General features: G+C 40.0%; 1 protein-coding gene across 2 annotated transcripts in view; it reads right to left on the bottom strand.

The window, feature by feature from the left end:
* Positions 1-788: 788 nt before the first annotated feature.
* LOC150075721 (glutamate-gated chloride channel-like) overlaps positions 789-22,764 on the bottom strand; it is a 52,175-nt gene continuing 30,199 nt past the window's right edge. For both annotated transcript variants that reach the window (XM_090387510.1, XM_090387511.1), the window contains 7 exons: positions 20,410-20,483; positions 15,382-15,449; positions 15,014-15,249; positions 11,518-11,600; positions 3,617-3,751; positions 3,117-3,469; positions 789-975 (listed from right to left, as the gene is read on the bottom strand). In XM_090387510.1, the coding sequence (XP_090243636.1) occupies positions 814-975; positions 3,117-3,469; positions 3,617-3,751; positions 11,518-11,600; positions 15,014-15,249; positions 15,382-15,449; positions 20,410-20,483 (1,111 nt within the window). In that variant the 3' untranslated portion in view covers positions 789-813. The remainder of the gene's footprint in view (positions 976-3,116; positions 3,470-3,616; positions 3,752-11,517; positions 11,601-15,013; positions 15,250-15,381; positions 15,450-20,409; positions 20,484-22,764) is intronic.

Genomic DNA, 22,764 nt, shown 5'->3' with positions numbered 1-22,764 from the left:
TGCACCAGTAGACGGGTTTTCACCGATGGTTACGAGATCACTTGAACGGTCCAGTGTCTAACAATTCACAAAAATTACTTTTGATTAAGAGCGCTAAACACACACATGTTTAGCGCTCACACACATGTTTAGGTGTAATAGTAGGCGCCACTTGGCGGAGCCCCTCTCCCATGAACTAAAGCGTATTCCTGTCTGACGGCAGCAGGGGTTTACCCCATCCCCGCGTTGCTTTCATTGTGGGTGTAACAGTTCACTGCAAAGGCCAGAGATCTCCCATGAACTGTGAGGACAATGGCCCCACTGTAAATCATATCAGTTGTCATTTGGTTTGTTTAAGTTTAAAATCTCACGGTACGCCATCTTTGTAATGTAACTTGTTTAATGCCAGTTCTACGTAAATTAACGGCACCATATATCCTTTAATGTCGTCTTGTTTTTGTTCTTTAATGTCTTATGTTTTTTAATGGTGTTTTTAACACCTCTTATCTGTAAATCCCTGGCTTTTTGGCCGTGAAGGGCAAGTGTAACTCTATTTAACCTTATAAACCAGCTACAATCAAATGTCGTTGCAATAAAGATTCTCTCTCTCCTTACTAGGCGCGTGTAAGTACATTTGTACGCCCAAAGAGGTGCGTTATTCTAGTTATATGTCACGCGCGTAATTGAGAGCAATAAAAAATAAAATACAAAAAGATTCTTTGCTGCAAAACACATTTTTAATGAACAAATAAAAAAAATAGGAAACGTTTTTAAATACAAGACAATCCCGTAAATAAAAATCTGTAGAGTCCAAGATGGATATAATTTCTTTTTTTATCTGGTTAGTACAGCGTAGAGGATTACGAACGTCAGAAAGGCCAGTGGAAATAAAATGCGGGAAGTCAAATCGAGGAGCGAGGCTGTGCTTCTCCGACGCAATCTCTTTGCGAGTGTCTGCACGTCGAAACTGTTCAAAAGTAGACAAATGGAATCATTCTGAAAAGAAAATTGGAATATACACTTTTAACAAAGTTTAACAAAGTTTAACAAAGTTTAAATCGAGTAATATTGAAGCCAATTGTCTTATGGATCATATAACAGTCTGAATGCAATATACGGCACTCCTAATCCAAAAATGAATTGAACTTTAATAGCGGCTCTAAATTTTAAAATTATCTCTTGAACTCCCACGTGGGTTGTTGTAGCAAAAAAGAAAGCAAAACGACTAGAGTTTCAGCGATTAAGATATATTAATGGTCGTTGTAGAGTTTTAGGCGCATCAGCAACTTAGGCCATATTGCGCTGCATATAATATGTCTTTGATAGTATACATAACAGATCTTTGGTGCTCAGTACGATACTCTCCAGAAATTAAAACGAATAAAAGAGCGTACAAGTTAGCAATTGCATCATTTCTGTACGTAGCCAACTATTAAGTAGTTATCAATTAGCATCATTAAGTATATCTCATATTGTGAACACCTTCACAACGAGTTGCCATGATATTGCACTAGAAATGCTTCATCAATGGAGAACACTGTTATTACTTATTTTCAGCAGATACCATCACCCATACGGCACCTTTTCGGAGCTTATTGGCTCTTCATCAGTGGGCCCCTTCATCAGTTTTATTCATTACAAAATAGACGAGGAGCCAATAAGCTCCTCATCTAGTCTGTAATGAATAAAAGATTAACGTAAAATGATTACAGTAAAAAATCGATTGAACACAATTCAAAAATAAACTAAAATTCAAAAATTTTTTTTAATTAATTAAAGTTAAATTTGAAAAACGATTTTCCTTCCTGAAGGAGACGACCGCGTGTCGTGATCAGAGGAATAGTTTCTGAATGCTTCAGTTCAGCAGCCAGATGTGCCCAACCTTGATTTTAAGATTGGACACATCTGAGGCTAAGCATCTCCCAATGGTGCTCAGTCACCACCCTGGCCATAATGCACCTACCAAGCCAGAGGCGGGATTCGAACTCGCGACCTTTGGGTTCCCAGGCAGGCACTTTATCTACCCAGCTAGCCCTGTCCGCAAGGGTATACTTGGAGAGGAGAATGAGAAGAAGATTTCCTCCACTTTCATCACTCAAGGAGCCAGAAACGTTTCTCCATGAAGAATGGTCGAATATTCCTCTTAAGGCAGTTCAAAATTTATTTGAATCTATTCCATGTAGAATACAAGTTGCTTAAAAAGGTAAAGGGTTGCCCAACACCATATTAGTCCATACCTGTAATTCTTACTACAGGTGTTTCCATTATTTTGTGCATGGTCTGTATATACTGATGGTAATGAAATATTCATATTACTGTCGTGATATACACTGAGCGACTACTTCATTATGGGACCCACAGATACCAATTTAAAAAGTGCCGATAAAAGTACCTGTAGAAAAGGCATGCAGCAGAAAGTGGTGAGAGTTTGTAAGAGATGGGTCATTAATTAATCTGATTGCTCCTCTTTTAAATAGAATCTAGAAGTCAGAGAGGTCTGTGGCACCACCCCACATATAGGAACAGTATTCCATGGAGGATGGATTTGAGATTTGTACAGAGGTTTAGAGTAAAGTATAAACCTAGTTTTTTGATGCAGAGGAAGCAATTCTTGTGATGAGGTTATACAGAGAGAGAGAGAGAGAGGATACTCGATTGCAAAATCAGTTGGCAATCCATAAGATGGAAACTTGTTTAGAAGACCTTTATGCCAAACGCTGTCCTAATCATATTCCTGCTTCAAATCATTGTATAAATAATTCAAAAGATGATGTATCTTTTCAGAAAACCCATTTTTAACGTTGCCAGGCTGTAGTTATGATTTATTTAGTCAGGTTATAGCATCAGCTGAGTCTGAAAAAAAAAAAAATTGATTCTTAATAATACGTTAAGAGTTTAATTACTTAAATGAATGGTTCCTGTTGTAAAATCATTACAGTACTTGGTAAACCAGAATTATAATGTCTTTACTGAATATTTGTATACTGAAATGTGGGCAGTGAACATTTAAAGATTCTCAAAACCATTGAACAAGAATTATAAAACACTTAATTTCGCAGTGTGCAGTTTTCTCTTGTATTTTCCCCTCCCGAAGATCGTCAAAATTGTATTCGTGTAATATTTTAACGAGGATTTACCTTCGCATCAATTTCCATCTGTTCTTTGTTAACCAACTTCTTCAACAGCAACGAAGTGATGAGAACTTCGAGCAGTGCCAGGGTGATAAAGACTAAACATGCGTCGCACCAGATATCCAGCGAGGTAGTGTAAGACTTTATAGGTTCGGTGGCTTTTGCCCACATACCGAATACTGCAGTGGCCAGGAAAATAAAGAGTCCATAGAAGACGCGCATCATGGAAGCACTTTTATTCATCCAAAAGGTGATCCAGGAGAGCAGTACCAGAAGAGTGCTGGGGATATACACCTGGCTGATGTAAGATGCGATTTTCCTGCGGAAGTGGAGGACGGCCTTGATGCACGAGTATTCTCCTGGGAAAAAATATAAATATTAATAGGATGATTAACTAAAGATGATTGTGTACTCATATTAGTGTCATTAAACTCTATTAAGGGAGGATGGGACTCATATTCCCTCATCAGTAAGTCTATGCAATTATCCGACGTTAGAAATGTTACCTGTGGTGGTTGTTCCTGCGCAGTTGTCCGTGATGACTTTGTCCAAAGTAAACAGTGGAAGATCCAAATGCTTGGTTACCAAAATCGGTTTGTCTTTCATCCATTTGTACTGGAGATCATTTAAGGTCATCCCATCTAGAAAAGAATAAACGTACATTATACGGTAAGATTAATGAAATTAATTTAATACTGAAAAATTATTAGATTACAGTAATACGAGGGACATTCAAAAAATAAGTTACGCCTGCCGCCGTCTCGTGGTATAATTGTGCAACAAATGTGGCGCCTGCGCGGAATTGAATTCATATCGTGCGCCTCCGGGTAGGTGAGTTTCGTTGACGTAACGGTAACAGTTGTGTAGGAGCAAGCGTTCATAATGGCACACCAGCTCGAATGTTACTCCAAGTTTGAGTTATGCTGAACAGTACGATTTCTGTGGGCGAAAGGTCTGAATTGTTTCTAGATTCATCGTGAAATAACGGCGGTGTATGAGGAAAATGCAATATCGCGTCCAGCCATAGTGAAGTGGTGCCAGCAGTTTGAAAGTGGTTGCACAGAATTGACGGATGCTGATCGAAAGGAAGACCATCGACGTAGTAGTAGTAGCAGTGGCATGTGATGCAAGAAAGCAAGCGTATGAGTTATGCAGCATCAGCCAAAAAAAAAAAAAAAAAATACGGCAGGCAACGTGATGCAGGCTGATGAAATGGATTCGCAATAATCGAAGACTGACAGTCGCAGAAATGGCAAAGGAGTTGAATATTTCGATAGGCAATGTTCATTCCATCGTCCGTGAACATCTTGAAAATGTGTGGTCTTAAGTAAGGCGGCCCCTAAATATTAGTTGTGATGATATACACAACTCTGTACAATGGCCAGAAATGAACTTAGTGCTATATTTCCGTAATGTGTATATGTTGTTTTGTTGTTTAGTTGTTTCTGGCCGCTTTGCTACCAGGAAGCAGCGATCACCAGGAATGCTGCTTCCTAGTACCCGCCCACGCCACGAGGAGGTGGGTCCAACTGTACATGTAAAAACTAAATGTAATATTTCCGGTACCCATAGGAAGAAGCGCAAGTCCTATGGGTGCAACTGTCTGTCTCCCATAATCACGCACGGTGGTGAATACCACAACGAAGATGTCCAGCCAGGAAAATGTTCGAAGGTATCCATCGCCGCCTTTGTGAACATGGGACCTTTACACCTCGTGCTGCCGACAGAGGACGATCAAGATCTACGACTCCTGAAGTAGAGGAGGAGATTTTGGATATTGTGCATGCCACTCCTGGAATCAGCACAAGCAGAATAGCAATGCAACTGGCTGTTCAACGTTCGACTATTTGGAGAGTGTTGCGAGAACACCAACTGTATCCTAACCATCTGCAATGGGTACAGACCTTGTCACCAGCAGATTACCCTGCGCGAGTAATGTTCATCAGCAGTGTGGTACAACTCCTCACTTTCCTGCCTTAGTGATATTCACAGATGAAGCACAGTTCACACGAGACAGAATCCAAAACTTTCACAATCAGCATGTATGGGCTGAGGAAAACCCACATGCAATTCTTCCATCACATCACCAACAGCGGTTCAGCCTCAACATCGTTGGGGGGGGGGATGATAAGTTATTTGGGTTAATAACATTCCGGTTAATAACTCGGGAACCAAGCATTTCCGGAACTATGTTGATATAACATATTTTTATTGTCTACATATGAGGAACTCATTCCTGAAGTTATGCTATGTATTTTTGAGACCCCCTGTATTTGAAAGTAGAGCTATCAATTATATTTTTCAATTCAAAAAGCGCGTCTTCACAACTAGAACCAAGCTTAAATTTATACTGAAGAGAAGAAGACAGATTATTTTCCCAAAGAAGGAAAATTCAAAGTGTGTAAACAGCTGACTAAGGGTTATAATATTACGTTTAACGATGAGATGTTTCCACGGTGGGATGTTCAGGTTTGAGAATATTATCGCCTTGGAGATTGTGAAAGGCTTTCTCGTGGCCCAATTCAACCATCGCAGGTACCAGCATTCTAATCCAAGATGACGTTTCAGGTGGGAGGGCGGTGCAGGTCACCAAATCACTGATGCGTACCGAATGATTGGGACGATACAGCTCTGGACATACTGAACGATTAGACTTGCATTACAAAAACTGCTAAGCTATTGCCGAATTTCCCTCATGGTAGAAAGGTTTTTGCTTCTGGAGTCCACGAGGGCAGGAAGGAAAGTGAGGTTTTGGTCCTATGTTAGCCCGAGATCTTTGTGATGAGAAACCTTCCTAATTTCAGAACAGGATGATGGCAGGAATGTGGTTCTTCATTTTCTTTTTTGTGAAAGTGACTTGCGCTGATTTGTCTTTATTTATTTGTGAACCAATGGAATGTAGATACTTTTCAAGGAGTGCGAGTTTCTGTGTTACTTCATCAGAGATTAAATGGGCAGAGTTGGGATCTCCTGAAATAATAAATAGTTTCACATCGTCGGCATAGGACAGGAAGTCTTTGTTAACCGTCAGAAAGGGTTCCAGTGCAGCCGCAGATAGCGTTCAGGAGAGGACGCCTTTCTTGTCGGACATCCCTCAAAATTGTGAAACTTCTGCTGAAGTACCGATGTGCGACTAGCAGATGTCTAAGTCGAAAGATTGATTCCAGCACTTTCAAGAGATGGCCGGTGATATTGAAATGGGATTCCAGACTGTGCAGGAGGACGGGAATGGGTATTCGATCATATTCTGCCTTTATATCAAAAAACAAAATGTCAAGTTGCTACATGCATTTGAAGGTTCTTTATATCCTGAAAAGGGTGTCTTTGAGGTTGATCGTAGTGGATCTCCAGTAATCACAGAATGTAGATAGAGTGGATCTATGGTTGAAGCAGTTGTCAGTTATTGCTGTTGGATGAGTTTTTCAAATAATTTAAGTAGTGAACACCCTATTGAGATGGGTCGAAAATCTTTAGGACCCATCGGAGTTTTAATTTTTGGGATCGGCTTAAAAAGTAGCTGTTCCAGATACTAGGGATTGTAGCAGTTTTGAGGAAAATGGAAAATGTGTTAATGTGCTGCATAACTTCATTATGAATATTTATTTATTTATATACACGTTTCTCACACACAGGGCACGCAGACCCTAAATAAAGGTGAGAACGCTGGGAATTACATAAAATACAAAACAGTAATAATCAGTATAAAACTAGAATTAAAATATATACAAAATTTACATTAAGAAAGCAGAGCAAGGAGCAAATTCTTATAGACAGATGGATTAAAAGTAAAATCAATATTGTACTTATTCATTACCTGAAGAAAACGAAACAGAGGACTACAAAGTAAGTGATGAGTACGAGGAATAGGCAGTGAGAAATTAATTTTATAACGAGAATTCAAACGGGGTATAGCGAAAGGTATTTGTGCAAGAAGAGATGGATAATCGATAACAGAGTTTATGATATTGTAAACAAAAAGAGACCCATGGAGTTGTCGTCTAGAGTGAAGTGGAATGATTCAGAAGCGCCCACAAAGAGCTCCATAATTTCGACGGTGAAAGGCAATGTGATTTCGATAGCATAAGAATTTAATGAATCTAATTTGAATTCTCTCAAGTCTGTGAGAAAGATATTCCTGTTGTGGGGACGAGATAATATCACAATAATCAAAAATGGGAAGTATAAGCTGCTTGTAGAGAATAATTATAACTTTGTCACTCTTGAAAACAGATGAAGAACGCTTGATTAATCCAAGGAGTAATAGTAGTAGTAGTAGTAGTAGTGGCATGTGATGCAAGAAAACAATTGTATGAGCTTATGCAGCATCAACCAAAAAAAAAAAAAAAAAAATCACACCATTCCCTCCAAAAGCCTGTCCAGTTCCTCCTTAAATTTATTCAACCTATCAACTTCTACAACGACAGATGGAAATTTGTTCCAGCAATTAACCACCCGCTGGCGAAAGGCAAATTTCCGCACATCTATTCTACATCTGTCTTTTCTTAATTTCAATTTATGCCCCCTTAGGTTCGTAATCTGAACAAGTGGAAGGATCCCATCATAATTCAGCGTGCTCAACCCATTCAAGGCCTTATACACCTCAATCAGATCACCGCGCAGGTGCCTAGTCTGTAGCCTCTGCAATTTGCAGAACTTAAGCCTATCTTGATAAGAAGATCCCTTCATTCCTCTCACCAATCTTGTTGCCCTTCTCTGTACAGGCTCAAGTAAATCTACATCCTTCCTAAAATGAGGCTTCCAGACCTGTACGCAGTACTCAAGGCGTGGCCTGACCATTGCTTTATACAGAGGGACAATCCCCTCCTTTTCCCTGCTAGCAAAATTCCTATATATCATTGACAAAACCCCATGACCTGCCCTGGCAGCCTGTCTGCATTGCTCAGAAAACTTCATATCTGACTGCACAATTACTCCCAGATCTTTTTCATTTTCTACCACCTTAAGTGTAGTACCACCCAGTTGGTACGTTTCTCTGGGGTTACTTCTACCCATATGCAGTACTTTGCATTTGTCAAGGTTAAACTTCAGTTGCCACTTCTTAGCCCATCTGCCCAAATTATCTAGATCCTGTTGCAGTAGCACACTGCCATTACTGTCATTAACAATCCTGCCAACCTTTGTATAATCTGCAAACTTCGACATTAAGCCTGATATACCTTCACCCATATCATTGATAAATATACAAAACAACAGTGGACCTAACGCCGAACCCTGTGGGACTCCACTAATAATATTAGTCCACGAAGAGCAGCACCCATTGATTAACACCCTCTGTCTTCTCCCACTCAACCATCCTTTTATCCATTGTAGCAACTTACCCTTAATACCATTCTGCTCCAATTTGTACAGTAGTCTTCCATGCGCAACAGTGTCGAAAGCTTTCCTGAAATCCAAATACTGTATATGATATCAAAATTATTTTTTGCATTCAGTTCCTTTGTAACCACCCTAATAATATCTTATCAAATTTGATAGGATATTATGATTCTATCAAGTTTAGAAGTGTGAGATATTACATGATAAACGTGGGAAGGCGGATGAAGGTCAGATTGAAAAAGGAGACCTAGATCCTTGAACGAATCAGTACCTGCAATTAAAGAGTTTCAAATATAATAATCAGTAAAGAAGGAAGATCCAACTACATGATTCGAGCGACAGCGACATAATTTACATTTTAACGGGTTTAGAAACAAGTTATTTTTATTGAGCCAGAGTGAGAGGGAATCAAGACAGGACTGGAGTTCATCTCTGTCAGTTGAAGAACGAACAACTTTGGTAAAGTCTGTGTTAGTGCTGTCCCATAGTTAGCTTTTGCCTCAAACCTCATCACTGGTTTTTCACAATAATGATCATAGAAATCTAAATATCGTGATTGTCTCTAATATAGGAGATCCATATGGGCCCACTGTTGCTTTATTACGGAACTTGTTAATTACTGCGATGAGATGATCCCTCGAAATTGCAACTGCTTATAAGGCAGGTATATTAGAAGGTTGAATAAACGGTAGAGGGCGTAGGACGACGTCATCGCGTGCGAACTCACCAAGTGTATTGTCAGCCCACTCAGAGAAGGTATGCTCGCCAAGGATAGTATTGGGATGTAAGTGTAAAGTGAAGTGTAAAGTGTAAAGTGTATTGATGTCTAACGGTACCAGGGATTTCTCCCATCTCCGCGTTGCTTTCATTGTAGGTGTACCAGTTCACTGGGAAGGCCAGAGATTTAAAAGTGTGTGGATTTTGTATATGTGTAGTGTTGTGTATCGTTGTTCATCTGGCCGTTTAGCCGCTGGACCCCTACTGAGGCCCAACGTTGTCCACACTTGGCCTCGTGGAGGCAGACCAGGTACACAGAATGAAATTTTACTCTGGCAGGCCCTGCCACCTAGTTTCCTGAGATTTCAGTGGCTAGGGCCTAAAATAAAAAAAAAAAAAAACTCGGTAGGGGTGAGCGCTAGAATTAGAAAAGCCAATTGAGGTGTATGCGATTTAATTTGGACGAAGTTAAGTTTTTGCAGTTTGTGTGGGGTTATACGCTGGCGTATTAGGCAGAGTAGGAGGGGAGACTGAAGGCTGGGGGGAAAAGACAGAAGTATGGGGACGATAGAGAAGACGACCCCGGGATTTTCAGTGAGGCAGGCCCAAGCCCCACCAGGAGAAGAATCAGGGTTGGCAGAGGTGGGAGGAGACAAGACTGTCTCCTCCTCCCCACCAGGGGAAAGGGAGTAAAGGTTACCAGGCAAGGGAGCCCGGTACTGATCGCCATCAGGCATTGACAGTTGTGAGCACGTGCGGGTCCAAGCGATCTGAACCGGATCTTCTTTGGTGTTCTTTTTCAATGTGGGAGTCAGATCCCAGTCGCAGGGTCATACATGAACGAAGTCCTGTGTCAGGTTGTCTCTGGTTCAGACGTAGGTCTTCCTGGTTGTCAGTTCCCTCGTGAACAAGGCTAAATGATGGTCATGTTCGTGGGTTATTTGGTACAGTTTTCTTGTGTATTCCGGTTTTCTCTAGTCCTGGTTTTGGGATTCATCATCAGCTTCTGGGTGCTGTGCATGGTGGTTTGCTATAAGTGCTCGCCTTCTAGCAAAGAGTTTCTGTGCAAAAACGGTAAGGGCTTTGTATTCTTGTTCCGAGTCGAGAAGATGCTGTTCCATGTTCTGCGGGAAGTAGGTGATAGCAGTGGTGAGCCTGCATCGCAGGTCCTCATACTGGTCGCAGTCATACATGAGATGTTGCCATGTCTCCTCGTGGCCACAGAGGCAACGGGGATCCTCAGTGATTCGGAAGCTAGATAGTTTTGCATTAAATGGCCCGTGCTCTGTGAGCAGAAAGGTGACGTGGAGCCCTGGTTGAAACCAACTCGGGGGTTTCGGAAAGACTCCGTTAACGCTAGGGAGGAACTTCTTGTTGATTTCACCTTTAGTGGATTCTGTCCACCGATCCTGCCATTCCTGTCGGAGGTGGTCGAGAAGTCTGGTTTTTTTCAAGTTTCCTGTTGTTGGCGAGATCCAACGTGAAGTTCAGGATAGTGCATGGTATTTCTTTTGCCATATTATATGTCAGGGCGCATCTGATGATATTGGGATGTTTGGAATACACCCGCTTAGCTTGTGAAAGACGATTGAAATCCATAGTAGAGTGAGCTCGCCTTTTCAATCTGACCAAGTGGGCTCGCTAACCAACCTTAATTAATCTTAATTAAGGATATTAAGAACTTCGGATGTTATGTGGGAAACCATTGGGACCGCTTAAATGTACACAATACAATAAGAACTCCTCCACATTCTGAGCTCGCTTTGTTAGTGCTTTCCCATAGTTACCTCGTACCTCATCACTCGTACTCGTTTTGCCTCGTACCTCATCACTGGTTTTTGACAACAATGATCATAGAAATCTAAATATCGTGATTGTCTCTAATTGTCCTGTCATCTTCAACTATCATCCATTTTGAATGATAGGTGAAGCTAACGGTTTAATTTAAGGATTTATGACTTCTTTCAAGCAGTTTTTTGATCGGAAGCATCATTCCCGTACCCTTTCGTCCTTTCCATCTCTCGTGAACAGAGTATTCATCGAAATGAAAATTTTCATCTCGTATGTCGGAGTGGCACCATGTCTAAGTAAGTCCAACTGCATTGGCATTGCATCTTGACCACATCTCTTTAATGACTGTGCTGGAAAACGGTTTTTTTGCTAATTAAGGAAATGAAATTTATGTGTTTTTATGACTAATTGCTAAGAATAGTTATTAACCAGATCACTACATTTATTAATACAAATATTATTTCTTATGGAATATACAGTATTTATGTGCGTGAATGGTATCGAAGAAGAGTCAAAAATAAGACCAAAGGGCAACGCTAATCTACAATGAAATGGTACTTACAGCTGGCTATTATGATGGGACATTGCTGTGTGTCGAAGGGATAGTTCTTGAAGTCGAAGGGACAAAGCAGCTCGATGGAGACCCTGAAAAAAGAAAAAAAAAACCCGCAGTTTGCATCGTAGGAAATGGACGGACGCCTGATTTATGTATTTAGAGCTATAGCTGTATAGGCTGTATCACCAGCATGCCTAATACTGCAAATATTAAAAAAAAAAAAAAAATTATATGCTAAACAGCGGATTGTTATCATTTAAATGATTATAATAATTCACATACGGGAAAATTATTTTTAATAAGTTTAACCCATCTGTCATTGCGATTTTGAAGATTAATATACCATTGCTTTAGTTACTTTTATCGTTACAAATACTCAGTATGAAATTGAGTGCCGACCGGAGGTGCTTTGGACCCTGAATGGTGTTCATATATTATTCATAAAGATGATAAATTAGGAGGAACCTACTGGATATCCTTGACCTATACCCCTATATAACTCAAACGTTCTAGAAAATTACAATCTACAGAAAGTCCAACGTCAAATATTTTCTGTCTTTGCACCACTCCCTCAAACTGTTTAAAGTATTGATTAGCTAAAAATGGTGTTGTGTTCCTATTGTTAGGATGTGCTGATAAAGTTGTGATTTACGTTAAGATCAGCATAGTAAATTATAATTTACTGTGTGAATATTAATGAACAACTGCCCTTAAGAGGGCCGGTGTTCATTAATATTCGAACACTGCATATCTACAAGAAACCTTTATGACGGTCTGTAGTCTTCATGGAATGCTCTATCAGTTTTTTCTAAATGCCCTACGATATTATCCTCATTCAGCCTTCAAAATGGTGACTAACCAGCTATTTTTCGGCAGTCGCTCCTCACATTGATCCGGTTCTCTGTTGGATTGAGGTTATGATCACCGTCCTCCCCAACACTGGGCAGAAAAATCCCGGTTCGAATCCCGTCAATGACTCGAGGAACTTTCATGCGCTGCTTTCACTCCATGGCTGAGTTAGACGATCGCAGGCGGGGACAGCAAGGATTTTCCCTCCCACCAGACACTCTGGTTTTTCTTCCAGCAAAACAGGCAAATCTAACAGGAAACAAACTCGAATTTATGGACATTAGCATCAGCATTAGCATTAGTTGAGGCATACGATGCAAGAAAGGAAGCTTATGCAGCATTAGGAAAAAAAAAAAAGAAAATTTCCCATATCACCAATCCATTCACTCCAAATGCTTGTCCAGTTCAGCATTAAATTTATTTGAGCTATCAACTTCCACAACAAGAGATGGAAATTTGTTCCAGCAATCAACTACCCGCTGGAACAAATTTGTTCCAGCGGGTAGTTGATTAAAGTTGACTAAAGGCAAATTTCGCACATCTATTATACAACTGTCTTTCCTCAATTTGAATTTATGCCCCATCGAGTGAGTAATCTGAGCAAGAGGAAGAATCCCATCAGCATTGAGCTTGCTCAACCCATTCAAGGCCTTATACACCTCAATCAGATCACCTCGCAGGTGCCTACTCTCCAGGCGCTGCAATTTGCAGAACTTTGCTCCCCTTTGTTTCCCCCTCACCAATCTTGTTGCCCTTCTTTGTACTCGCGCTATCAATTCTACATCCTTCCTAAAATGAGGCCTCCAGACCTATACACAGTACTGAAGGCGTGGCCTGACCATTGCTTTGTACAATGAGATAATCACCTCCTTGTCTCTGCTAGCAAAATTCCTATATATCATTGACAAAACTCCATGACCTGCTGTGGCAGCCCGTCTGTACTGCTCATCGAACATCATATCTGACTGCAAAATTACCCCCAGATCTTTTTCACTCTCCACTTCCCTGAGTGTAGTAACACACAGTTGGTACGTTTCTCTGGAGTTAATTCTACACATATGCAGTACTTTGCATTTGTCAATGTTAAACCTCAGCTGCCACTTGTCAGCCCATTTGCCCAACTTATCTAGATGCAGTTGGAGTGGCATACTGTCTTTACTGTCGTTAAGAACCCTGCCAACCTTTGTAGCATCTGCAAACTTGGACATTAAATGTGATATACGTTCATCAATAGCATTGATAAATATACAAAACAACAATGGGCCCAACACCGAACCCTGGGGAACCCCACTAATAACATTAGTCCACGAAGAGCAATGTCCATTGATTATCACTCTCTGTTGTCTCCCACTCAAACATCCCTTTATCCATCGTAGCAACTTGCCCTTAATGCCATACTGCTCCAATTTGTACAGCAGTCTTCCATGTGCAACATTACAAAAGCTTTCCTGAAATCCAAGTATATGATATCAACGTTACTTTTTACATCCACTTCCTTTGTGACCAGTTCATAGTATCCAATGAAATTGGTTAGACAAGACCTCCTTTTAACAAACCTATGCTGTATCTTGACTGTTCCTGCAATCTTGTGTAGTACGCATGGTACACATAATACACATGGGTTTATAAGTTTGTTTTTGACGGCCTTAATATGAAAGTGTTCATAGGATTCATAGGATTAAGGTCAGTTGTATTAGCCGGGGCTCTGGCTGGCCAATACATCTTTTCATCACAACGCAAACAGTATGGCATGGTACGTTGTCCTGTTGACAGTGAAGCCTTCTCTGACATGCTCACACAACGTTGTGAGCATGTCAGAGAAGCATGTCAATCTCAGTGAATTGCTGAGGTCTAGATAGACCTCAACAATCATGGTTTTTTCTAAGGTAATCAGCGGTCCCTGACCAAACCACGAAAACCAGCCACACTCTGCTTCCACTAAACTTCATTGTTGGGACGATACAGTCTGGCAGTTAGTTTTCTCCTGGCATTCGCCACACCCAAACACGACCATCAAATGATAGACCATGTAACGTGGCTCATCACTCCAACACACAGCTTCCTTTGTTAATAGTTTTGTTAATAAATAAAAAATATTAACGTCTGATGAACTCTGCACATTTTCCATTTAATTAAAATTGTTAAATTGTATTGGAAAATAATGAACGTTTTTGCACGCGAAAAGAACTCTTTTTCTGAACCTTTGAATCTGAGTCGTGGAATTCTCATAATAAAAATGAAGACTTTGCATTTTTATTTATAATTTTTATTTTAACTTTATTTATTAAAGTTAATTTAATCTATTTTATTTGGTGGACCTTACTAAGATCTTGTTCCCTATGCAAAAAAAAATTAAGAACAAAGACTTTATGGGAGTGCCGATTTTTTGCCATTGTTGTAATCTGTTGATAAGGGATTCAATTTTGTTTTTTGTTGGGTGATAGGGGCATTTGTAAAAGTTACGATCCCTGAAGAAGGTTGGCACGATTTTGAATAAGGAGGTGGGGATACGGCTTTGTAAAATGAAGTTTGTTCGATATGTGTTTATGGAATCTCTTACATATTCTGCCTTTAAGAAGCGGTATAAGGTGACAACACGCTTCCCTAATATTTATAAACCCCTGAGATAACACGGGCCATTGGAAGCACTCACCGTATGCTGTAGAGGACCGTTCCATCGGGGAAGACTCTAATTAAGGTGTTGGGAAGTATCAAGTTGTGGAAAAACCCTTTTTTGCTGTTGGAGAAAAATGTGCCTGGGGTCCAGATCGTACCAGGATCGTCTAAGCTCCAGTAGGTGTTATTATGGTTGTGATTTTCGAAGGAAGAAACTTTTACCAGTCGGTCGTCTCGCCATTGTTGACGAAAAGTCAACTGAAGATTGAGTGACTGTAAGAATGAAAAATACAAATTCTAATCCATGATGTGACTTATTTTTCTACATGCCTTTTTAATATGGTTTATTTCAGTTCTGTACTACGAGTTAATATTCTTTTAAGTAAGAATAGTTTGTCCACTTACCCTCTTTTCTTCATCCAGTTCGCTGATCATTCTCACGTACATGTTGACTGCGACAACCACAGGGCCATCTGGGGTGAGAAAAAGAAGTTCACTTTAAGGACTTTACAAAGCAAATGCAATGTGTATAAATAGTGCGTTTTCTTAAGTATTTATGCACTTGTTCGACATTTATTTTGGATATAACGACAATCCGATATAAGGAATGGTTTTATTTCCTCATCTCTTGTTATAGCAAATTGACTTAAAATTTACACTATTTCTCTTATTGGTAAATTCTAAAAGAGAACATTTTTCCGGACTTATATGAAGATAGCAATCTAATCCAATCTAATAGCAATCTAATAGCAATCTAATCCAATAAACCTTTAATCTCCTGGTACAAGTCATCGGCTTGTGAAGAGTACACGAAGAAAGAGGTTAAACTGCTCAGAATGCAATGTAGCAATTTTGACAAATATGAAGCATTTTAACATTTGAAACAGATAAGTTCCCATTCAGATTTGCAGAGCATAAGTAATGCCTGACTTCAAATGACGATCCTTGCGGTAAGCGTCAATGGCAAGTTATAGTTAGCGTCCTCTCCAGACCGGGTGGAAAAAGCTCGAGTTCGAATCCCGTCAATTATGCAAAGCACTTTTGTGGAGATTTTACACTGTGTCGTTGAATTAGTCAGTCCATTTCCAGAAATCAACCAGAGAAAACATAATTTATGGTCGTAATACACAATGGGTTGTTCTCGATAAGGATGTGTAAGATTCAAAATCTTACAGAATAAAAATAATAATAAGTTTGTTTTTATTAATTAAGAAATAGGAGCTCTTGTTGCTAGTGAATAAGAAGTAATATCATCTGATTTCATTAATAACAAATTTTCAGCATGGAATATAAATTTAATGGGTAGTAAGTAATAAAAGCAGAGCCATTAGCCATCAACTTCCATTATACTCGGGAACAACAAAGAGAAAACTACGGAAAAGCAGCATGGGTCCAAACAACAACAGGCAAATTAAGGTTTATGCGAGGTTGAACTTAGTAGAGAGTTAGTCGTAAACAGGAAGTGGGTTCTTGACCAGCACATAAGTTTCCAAATATAGGTGCTGTGGTCAGGAGATGTGATTTTCGTGGTTTAAGAATGTTATGGGGACAAAGAATGTTATGGGGACATGCCGCAGGTACTACCTTTAGACTTAGTGTTATATGACAGGGGAAGAGTTGTTTTTTGGATAATCAACAGCAAAAGGCACACAGTATGGGAGAAAATCTGGTAGAATTGTAAACAGTGGGTGTATGGTAACACGTGCTATTGGGCAGGCTGAGTATAGGCCTTCTAACAAATCAAATGAGAAGAATTCGTAAATGAATATAGGATTGGAAGGAGTCATTGAGAATAGGCGTGGCGAAATCGGGAGTAAGATGAAGGAAAAAGGCAGTGAAAGGATTGGAAAGGATCACAAAGTTGAGATTTTGGCGGTGAGTGAAAATGGTTTAGAGACACAAAGTTGAGATTTTGAGGGTGTGAGTTGAAATGGTTTAGTCGGTCAGAGTTGAGCAAGTGCTGACCAGTTTAAGATGGTTTAGTCAGTCAGTGCCAGTAAGTTGAGTAATTGTAGTATAAATTAGCGTTGGTGAGAAGAAAGGGGATCAAGTTAAGATGTAGCAATTAGTCAATCCGTCAGCCAGTAGCAGACACAGTTTTTGTTTCAGTAAAGAGAGTTCAGAGTTTTCAGAGTTTTTTACAGAGTTCATTAAAGAGCAGAAGGCAACTAAAATAGTTGAGACAGCAGAATACGGCGAAGTTAGCTCTTTGTAGGATAAACAAGATGTCTGATGCCTTGGAGATAATGGAGCTGAAGCTGATAGAATCCGGAGCCGGACCCAAGGGAGAACAAACGTGCTGACCAGATGAAATGAATCGTTTTTTAGGAGCAAAGGTACTCGAAACCCAAGAAGCAAACCCGAAAACTCCTGTCGAACTCTCCAAGGTTTGCGAGATGCGTTCCAGATGGAGTTGACCTGCTGCTCACCGCTAGAAAGATGAAGGACATGCCGCAGAGCCTCAAGATAACTAAGTGGCTAGTTACATAAGTATTCTCATACACACCAAGAACTGTAGGAACCCCGAAATTTAAGTAGCAGAACTTTTAAAAGATACTGTGTATAAGAATTACTCAGTTGTAAGGATAGGTTATTTTAGGATATGTGCTGAAGGACATTAGCCAGGGCAAGTTAATAGATATATAAATAATTTTGGAAGGGAATACATATATATAAAATATTTTAAGTAATTGATGCCTTGTTTATAATTGCTTGATAGGCTACAATTAAATATGTTTTGGATGGGAATTAGGAGTGAGTGATACCTGTTAATAATCATTGTGATAAGTAAATGAATAAGTATTGAATTATGTAAGAAATGATAGAAAGAGGATTGATATTTTGTTATTAAGGGTTTTAATTGATGCACGATCAATATATGTAGGAAATAATAGAAAGGGATCGATTTTTGTTATTGATGGTTTTAAATGATGCAGGATTGAATGTATACAGAAGGGAATTGAACGGGATTGGTATTAATGGTTTTAGCTGATGCATGATTAAGATATATACAATATATATATATATATAAAGTTGAGACTAGATCATGTTGTCATATGTTTGGATTTAATCATTTTGGTTTTGATGTATTCATGTAAATATGTACAATAAACTGTACAATATGTACAGTTGGAATCAATCCACTGCTTATCTCAAATTGGAATAGACCTCGAAAGGCTAATAGAAGATCCGGAGTACAGAAAAAAAAACGAAAAAAGAAAAATACCGAATGTAGTTCGCTGAGGCGGCTGTCGCCACAGTTCTGTGCGTTTTTTCAACAATTGTGTGTACTCAATGGTGTGCTTACGTACCACGTGCATAGTGTTTTCAGTTGTGGTGTTTTTATACTGAATAATTTGTACGTTATCTTCTAGGATTCTGGATTTGTCACTCATAAATGTAACACTTTATTTAGTTTGGTGGGACGAATAAATATTTATTTATTCTTGGGCTCGTTGTTGTAGTAGGATTTTAGGAGCATCAGCGACTAAGGCCATATTGCTCGTATATGTTGTCTGTAAATTGCGTGTTGTGTGGTCGATTTTCTGTTTACTGAACGAAAAATCCGAGTTTCCCAGATTAAAAAAAACGTGCTACCATCTCTCTCTCTCCTGAGACCGATTAACTCAGCGACATTGTGAAAAAGGCCCATAAAAATCGCTCACATCATCGACGGGACTCGAATCCAGGTCTTTTCCACCTGGTGTGGGGAAGAACGTCGATGTTACCAACGTACGAGTTCTCGTATTGATAATTTTAACATAAATACTACATAGCAAAATGTTTTGTTAGGCGTACTGTACTTCGATCCTCGTACATTCTGCATGAAAGACGATTGTTTTTTTTGTTTTTTTTTTTAATAGAAGTAAGATAACAAGAATATCAGCTTATAAAGATCTCTGAGTGACATTTGACTCTTAAGTTAACTGCAGTTTTTCAACTTCACATTAAAATGTTATTGCTTTAAGTTCATTGAAACGCTACTCGATATCTTTGGGTTCATCATCGCTTATACTGTAGAATACTTTACACCCCTTTAGTTCCTTCCGTTGAAGAATTCGCCTCCATCATTTAGTATGTCGTCTCTGGTACCCAACTTGTTTTGGAGCGTATACACCGCGATGCTGTAAAATATGTGCTAAGGTTAGATGACGAAATTAGTTGCTCTAAATATCGGTGTGATGAATACTTAGAAAAACACAATTTGAAGCCTTTGGGCAAATGGCGTGTCTGTAAGTCTCAAAATGCCTTTTTCCAACCCTTGTGGAAATAGCTTTACTCAAAATACTGCACGAACCCCGTAAACCATTAACTGACCCCAGGGCCTATCGACGAATAGCTCTTTTAGGCTACGTAGGCAAAACCTTTGAGAAACTTATTTCAGCTCGCGTACTGAATCTATTTCTGACATAAAGTTTACGCTGTTTGGCAGTTAACGATCAAGTGAGAAAATGGCGTCGGAAGACGCCATTGTCGCACTTGTGATTGCTGCGCTGTCTGAATGGTGGACTCAACTGAAAATAAGTACTGTAACAGTAGTCTTCTCTAATGGGGAAGCGTTACTTATTTGAAGTACAGTATGAGTGCAACTCGTTATGAAGGATTTCGCAATATTAGATGTTAAAATAATGATGCTAATGTACAAAACTTCCGTTTGTCTGTAAAATTCAACCATGTAGTAGCGTGATGCAAATACACTAACTATTGTCATACAAATAAAAACGTTAACTTTACGCTACAAAATCATATTTCTTCCCATTATTTCTTATGCGTGAGGAGTTTAATTTCATTGTCACCAGAGTTAAAATCCAGGTAAAACTATTATCACTTCAACGTCTAATTCAATTTGCAGAATTTGCCGTGCACTCTCCACAAACATCGTACATGTGAATTGCACGTGCTTTGCTACTGGAATTTGAATGCTACAGATCTAGTTACTACGAAATTTATACGTGACATTATTAATGCTTCGACAACTACAATTACTTGCATCACTTGGCCATTCTAACATTAATTTGTAAAGAAAAAAACCCATGTTTGGCACCGCGCAAAAGATGTTTACAAAGAAGACACAACTCGCCTAAACCAGCACTGTTTCCATCACAACTGTCCCATCCCCAACCAATGGTCAAGAGCCAATCTACGATCATCAAACGTGTTTAAAGAAATACGGCACGCTTTCAACAGCAAAGCCATCGATCAACGGTATACAAAAAAGTTAGAGGCACGGAGGATATTTATAATTTGATAAAGTAAATCTAAGATTGTAATCAGTAATAGAGTTTATAGATGTTTAATTTTGTTTTTATACAAAATCAGAGTTGTAGTATGATTATCTCTCCAAATAACGGCTATTACGCCACGTGATCAGAGTTATAGTGCCCTTATCCAACACAATAAATCTCACTAAAATTCTCAAAAGATAATACTTACCGGGAGCACTTTCCCCATCGGGTCTTGTGGACGGGTCATAGTTGTCAGGAACAAAGAGACGATCACTTTTGGCCCTGTAAAAGCAACCAGTGATCAATTCTACATTAAAACTCACATAGGGATAAGCCGTGATAAGAGTTGAGTAAAACATTTCGACACAAACCCACCTGTTTAATAGCACGTGAGCGCGCAAATATTACAGAAACGAGACTAAGAACAGATTAATTAAAGTGTAATTAATTACACTTTAATTAATCTGTTCGAAATATCTAAAACAGCTTAGTTCTAATAGGTAGAGAAACTATTTAAAACAAAGCTTATTTTTGATAGGTAGCCAACGACAGATGGAATCCTCAATCATTTGATGTTATATACATTCTATAATATATGGTAACATAACTGAGTCACCCCGATCTCTCCCTCCCTCCCTCAAAACTGCATTAGTCCGCCTAATACTCAAGAATTCGTCCAAACCACCAGAACAGCCAGAATCCTCTAGGCCTATTGCTCTGTTGTCCGTCCTCAGCAAAGTGTTTGAGATTTGAAAGCCACTACGAAACCGTCGGGCTGGCTGCTCCAAACCAATTTGATTTCAAGCCAGGAAAATCAACTGGAAAATATTATAGCCACGGCCACAAACTGCAACAATAAATACTTCTTGGCAATATCCGTGGACTTTGCCGGGGAAGTCGACGCCTTATGGTGGGCGAGTGTCCTGGGTGGGTTCAGACGAGCCAACATCCCGGAGAACCTATATAACTGCATCACTAGCTATCTTTCAGATAGAAACGTCATGGTGAAGACCCCCTACAGTCACGTTTCACCGAGGCTGCCCGCAGGGTTCCGTTCTAGGGCTTCTGCTCTGGAACTACGTCCTGGATGACTTCTTGCACCTCGAAAGAACCCTAAAAAGGGGAAAACCATTCTACAAAACAAAGGCTAGTTCTTCCAGCAACATCGACCCAATTGACTGGCTCAACTACGTCGCCAGATTTTCTAATCAACCTCCAGCTGTACCTAATCGGCCACTCCTCAACCGCTCTCATCTCACTGATAGTCTCGCTACGATCCGAATTTCCAAGCAACAACTGATGCAGGCCATTAATACTCTCCCTCTCACAACAACCACCGGTGACGATGGCATCCCCCGGTTCATAATCAAATGTTTAAGTGTCTTCATCATCGACTCACTCCTCAACCTATACAACAGATGCCTCGAAGTTCATTTCTTTCCACCCCAGTGGAACAGGTACTCTGTCTGGCCCCTTCCTAAGCACCAACAATCTACGCTCCCAAGCCAACATAGGCCCATTGCTTGCGCCTCTGTATTGCTAAAAATTCTGGAGAAAGCATTGCTACCGTCTGTCACCCATCAAATTCTCCGTGACAGTCCTCAGCAAATACACTATGGGATATCAGGAAGGTCAACTATAACTAACCTTGTAACAACCACTCTGCACATCTTAGATGCCTTCGAACAAAGACAGGAATTGTCAGTTATATATCTTGACATCCATTCCGCTTTTGATGCCATCTATATACCTAATCTCCTACGTCTCTTAGAAAACTACTTCAATTTTCGCGGCGATGTTCTCTAGTTCCTAGAATCTCTCCTATCGAAGAGGACCCTTGTTCTAAAGATCGGAACAAAGACCTTCACGCGCCACATAACTGCCGGTGTACCTCAAGGGGGGTCCTGTCTGGCATTCTCTTCTCAGCAATCATGGTGCCATTCGTGACCAATAAGTGCAATTGGATCACATATGCTGACGATGTCAAGCTCCTTACTAAAATATCGCCATCCAACTCGGCAGCCGAAATCACTCAGCAAATCACTAGCAAACTGCAGGACATGGCTGACTACCTCAATACCTTCAACCTCCAAATCAACCCCCTAAAATCAGCACAAATAACTTACTCTCTAAAGGGCAGCCCAACAACGTTGGAGCCTGTGCTTAACGGCTCCTCAGTTCCAAGTGTTCAAACACACAAAGATCTGGGGGTCGTCTTCGACTCCAAACTATCTTTCAACGATCACATAAACCTCATACAGTCGAGGCTGAACTCACTACGCTGGGTCGCCAAACAACAGCTGCTCCACACCACCGACCCACAACTGGTAAAAAGATACATCGTATCAATCCTTTACCCGACAATACTGTATGCTTCAGAGATATGGGCCTCGGCCGCCGAATCCAACATCAAAAGAATATTCTCTGCCGAATTCTGGCTTCTAAAATGGGCCAACAGCAAACTCCACCTTCCCCCAGCTCTCAGATCAACGCAGTTAGCAGAAGCTCTTCAACTACGCAGGCTCCGGTCCTACATCGCAGAAAGAAGGCTGCTGTTCACCAT

The sequence above is a fragment of the Mastigoproctus giganteus genome, chromosome 13 (genome assembly GCF_048544385.1).
Source record: "Mastigoproctus giganteus isolate SK-2022 chromosome 13, ASM4854438v1, whole genome shotgun sequence".
Taxonomy (NCBI): domain Eukaryota; kingdom Metazoa; phylum Arthropoda; class Arachnida; order Uropygi; family Thelyphonidae; genus Mastigoproctus; species Mastigoproctus giganteus.
The sequence above is the reverse complement of the archived record's forward strand: the minus strand, read 5'-3'. Positions and strand labels throughout refer to the sequence as shown.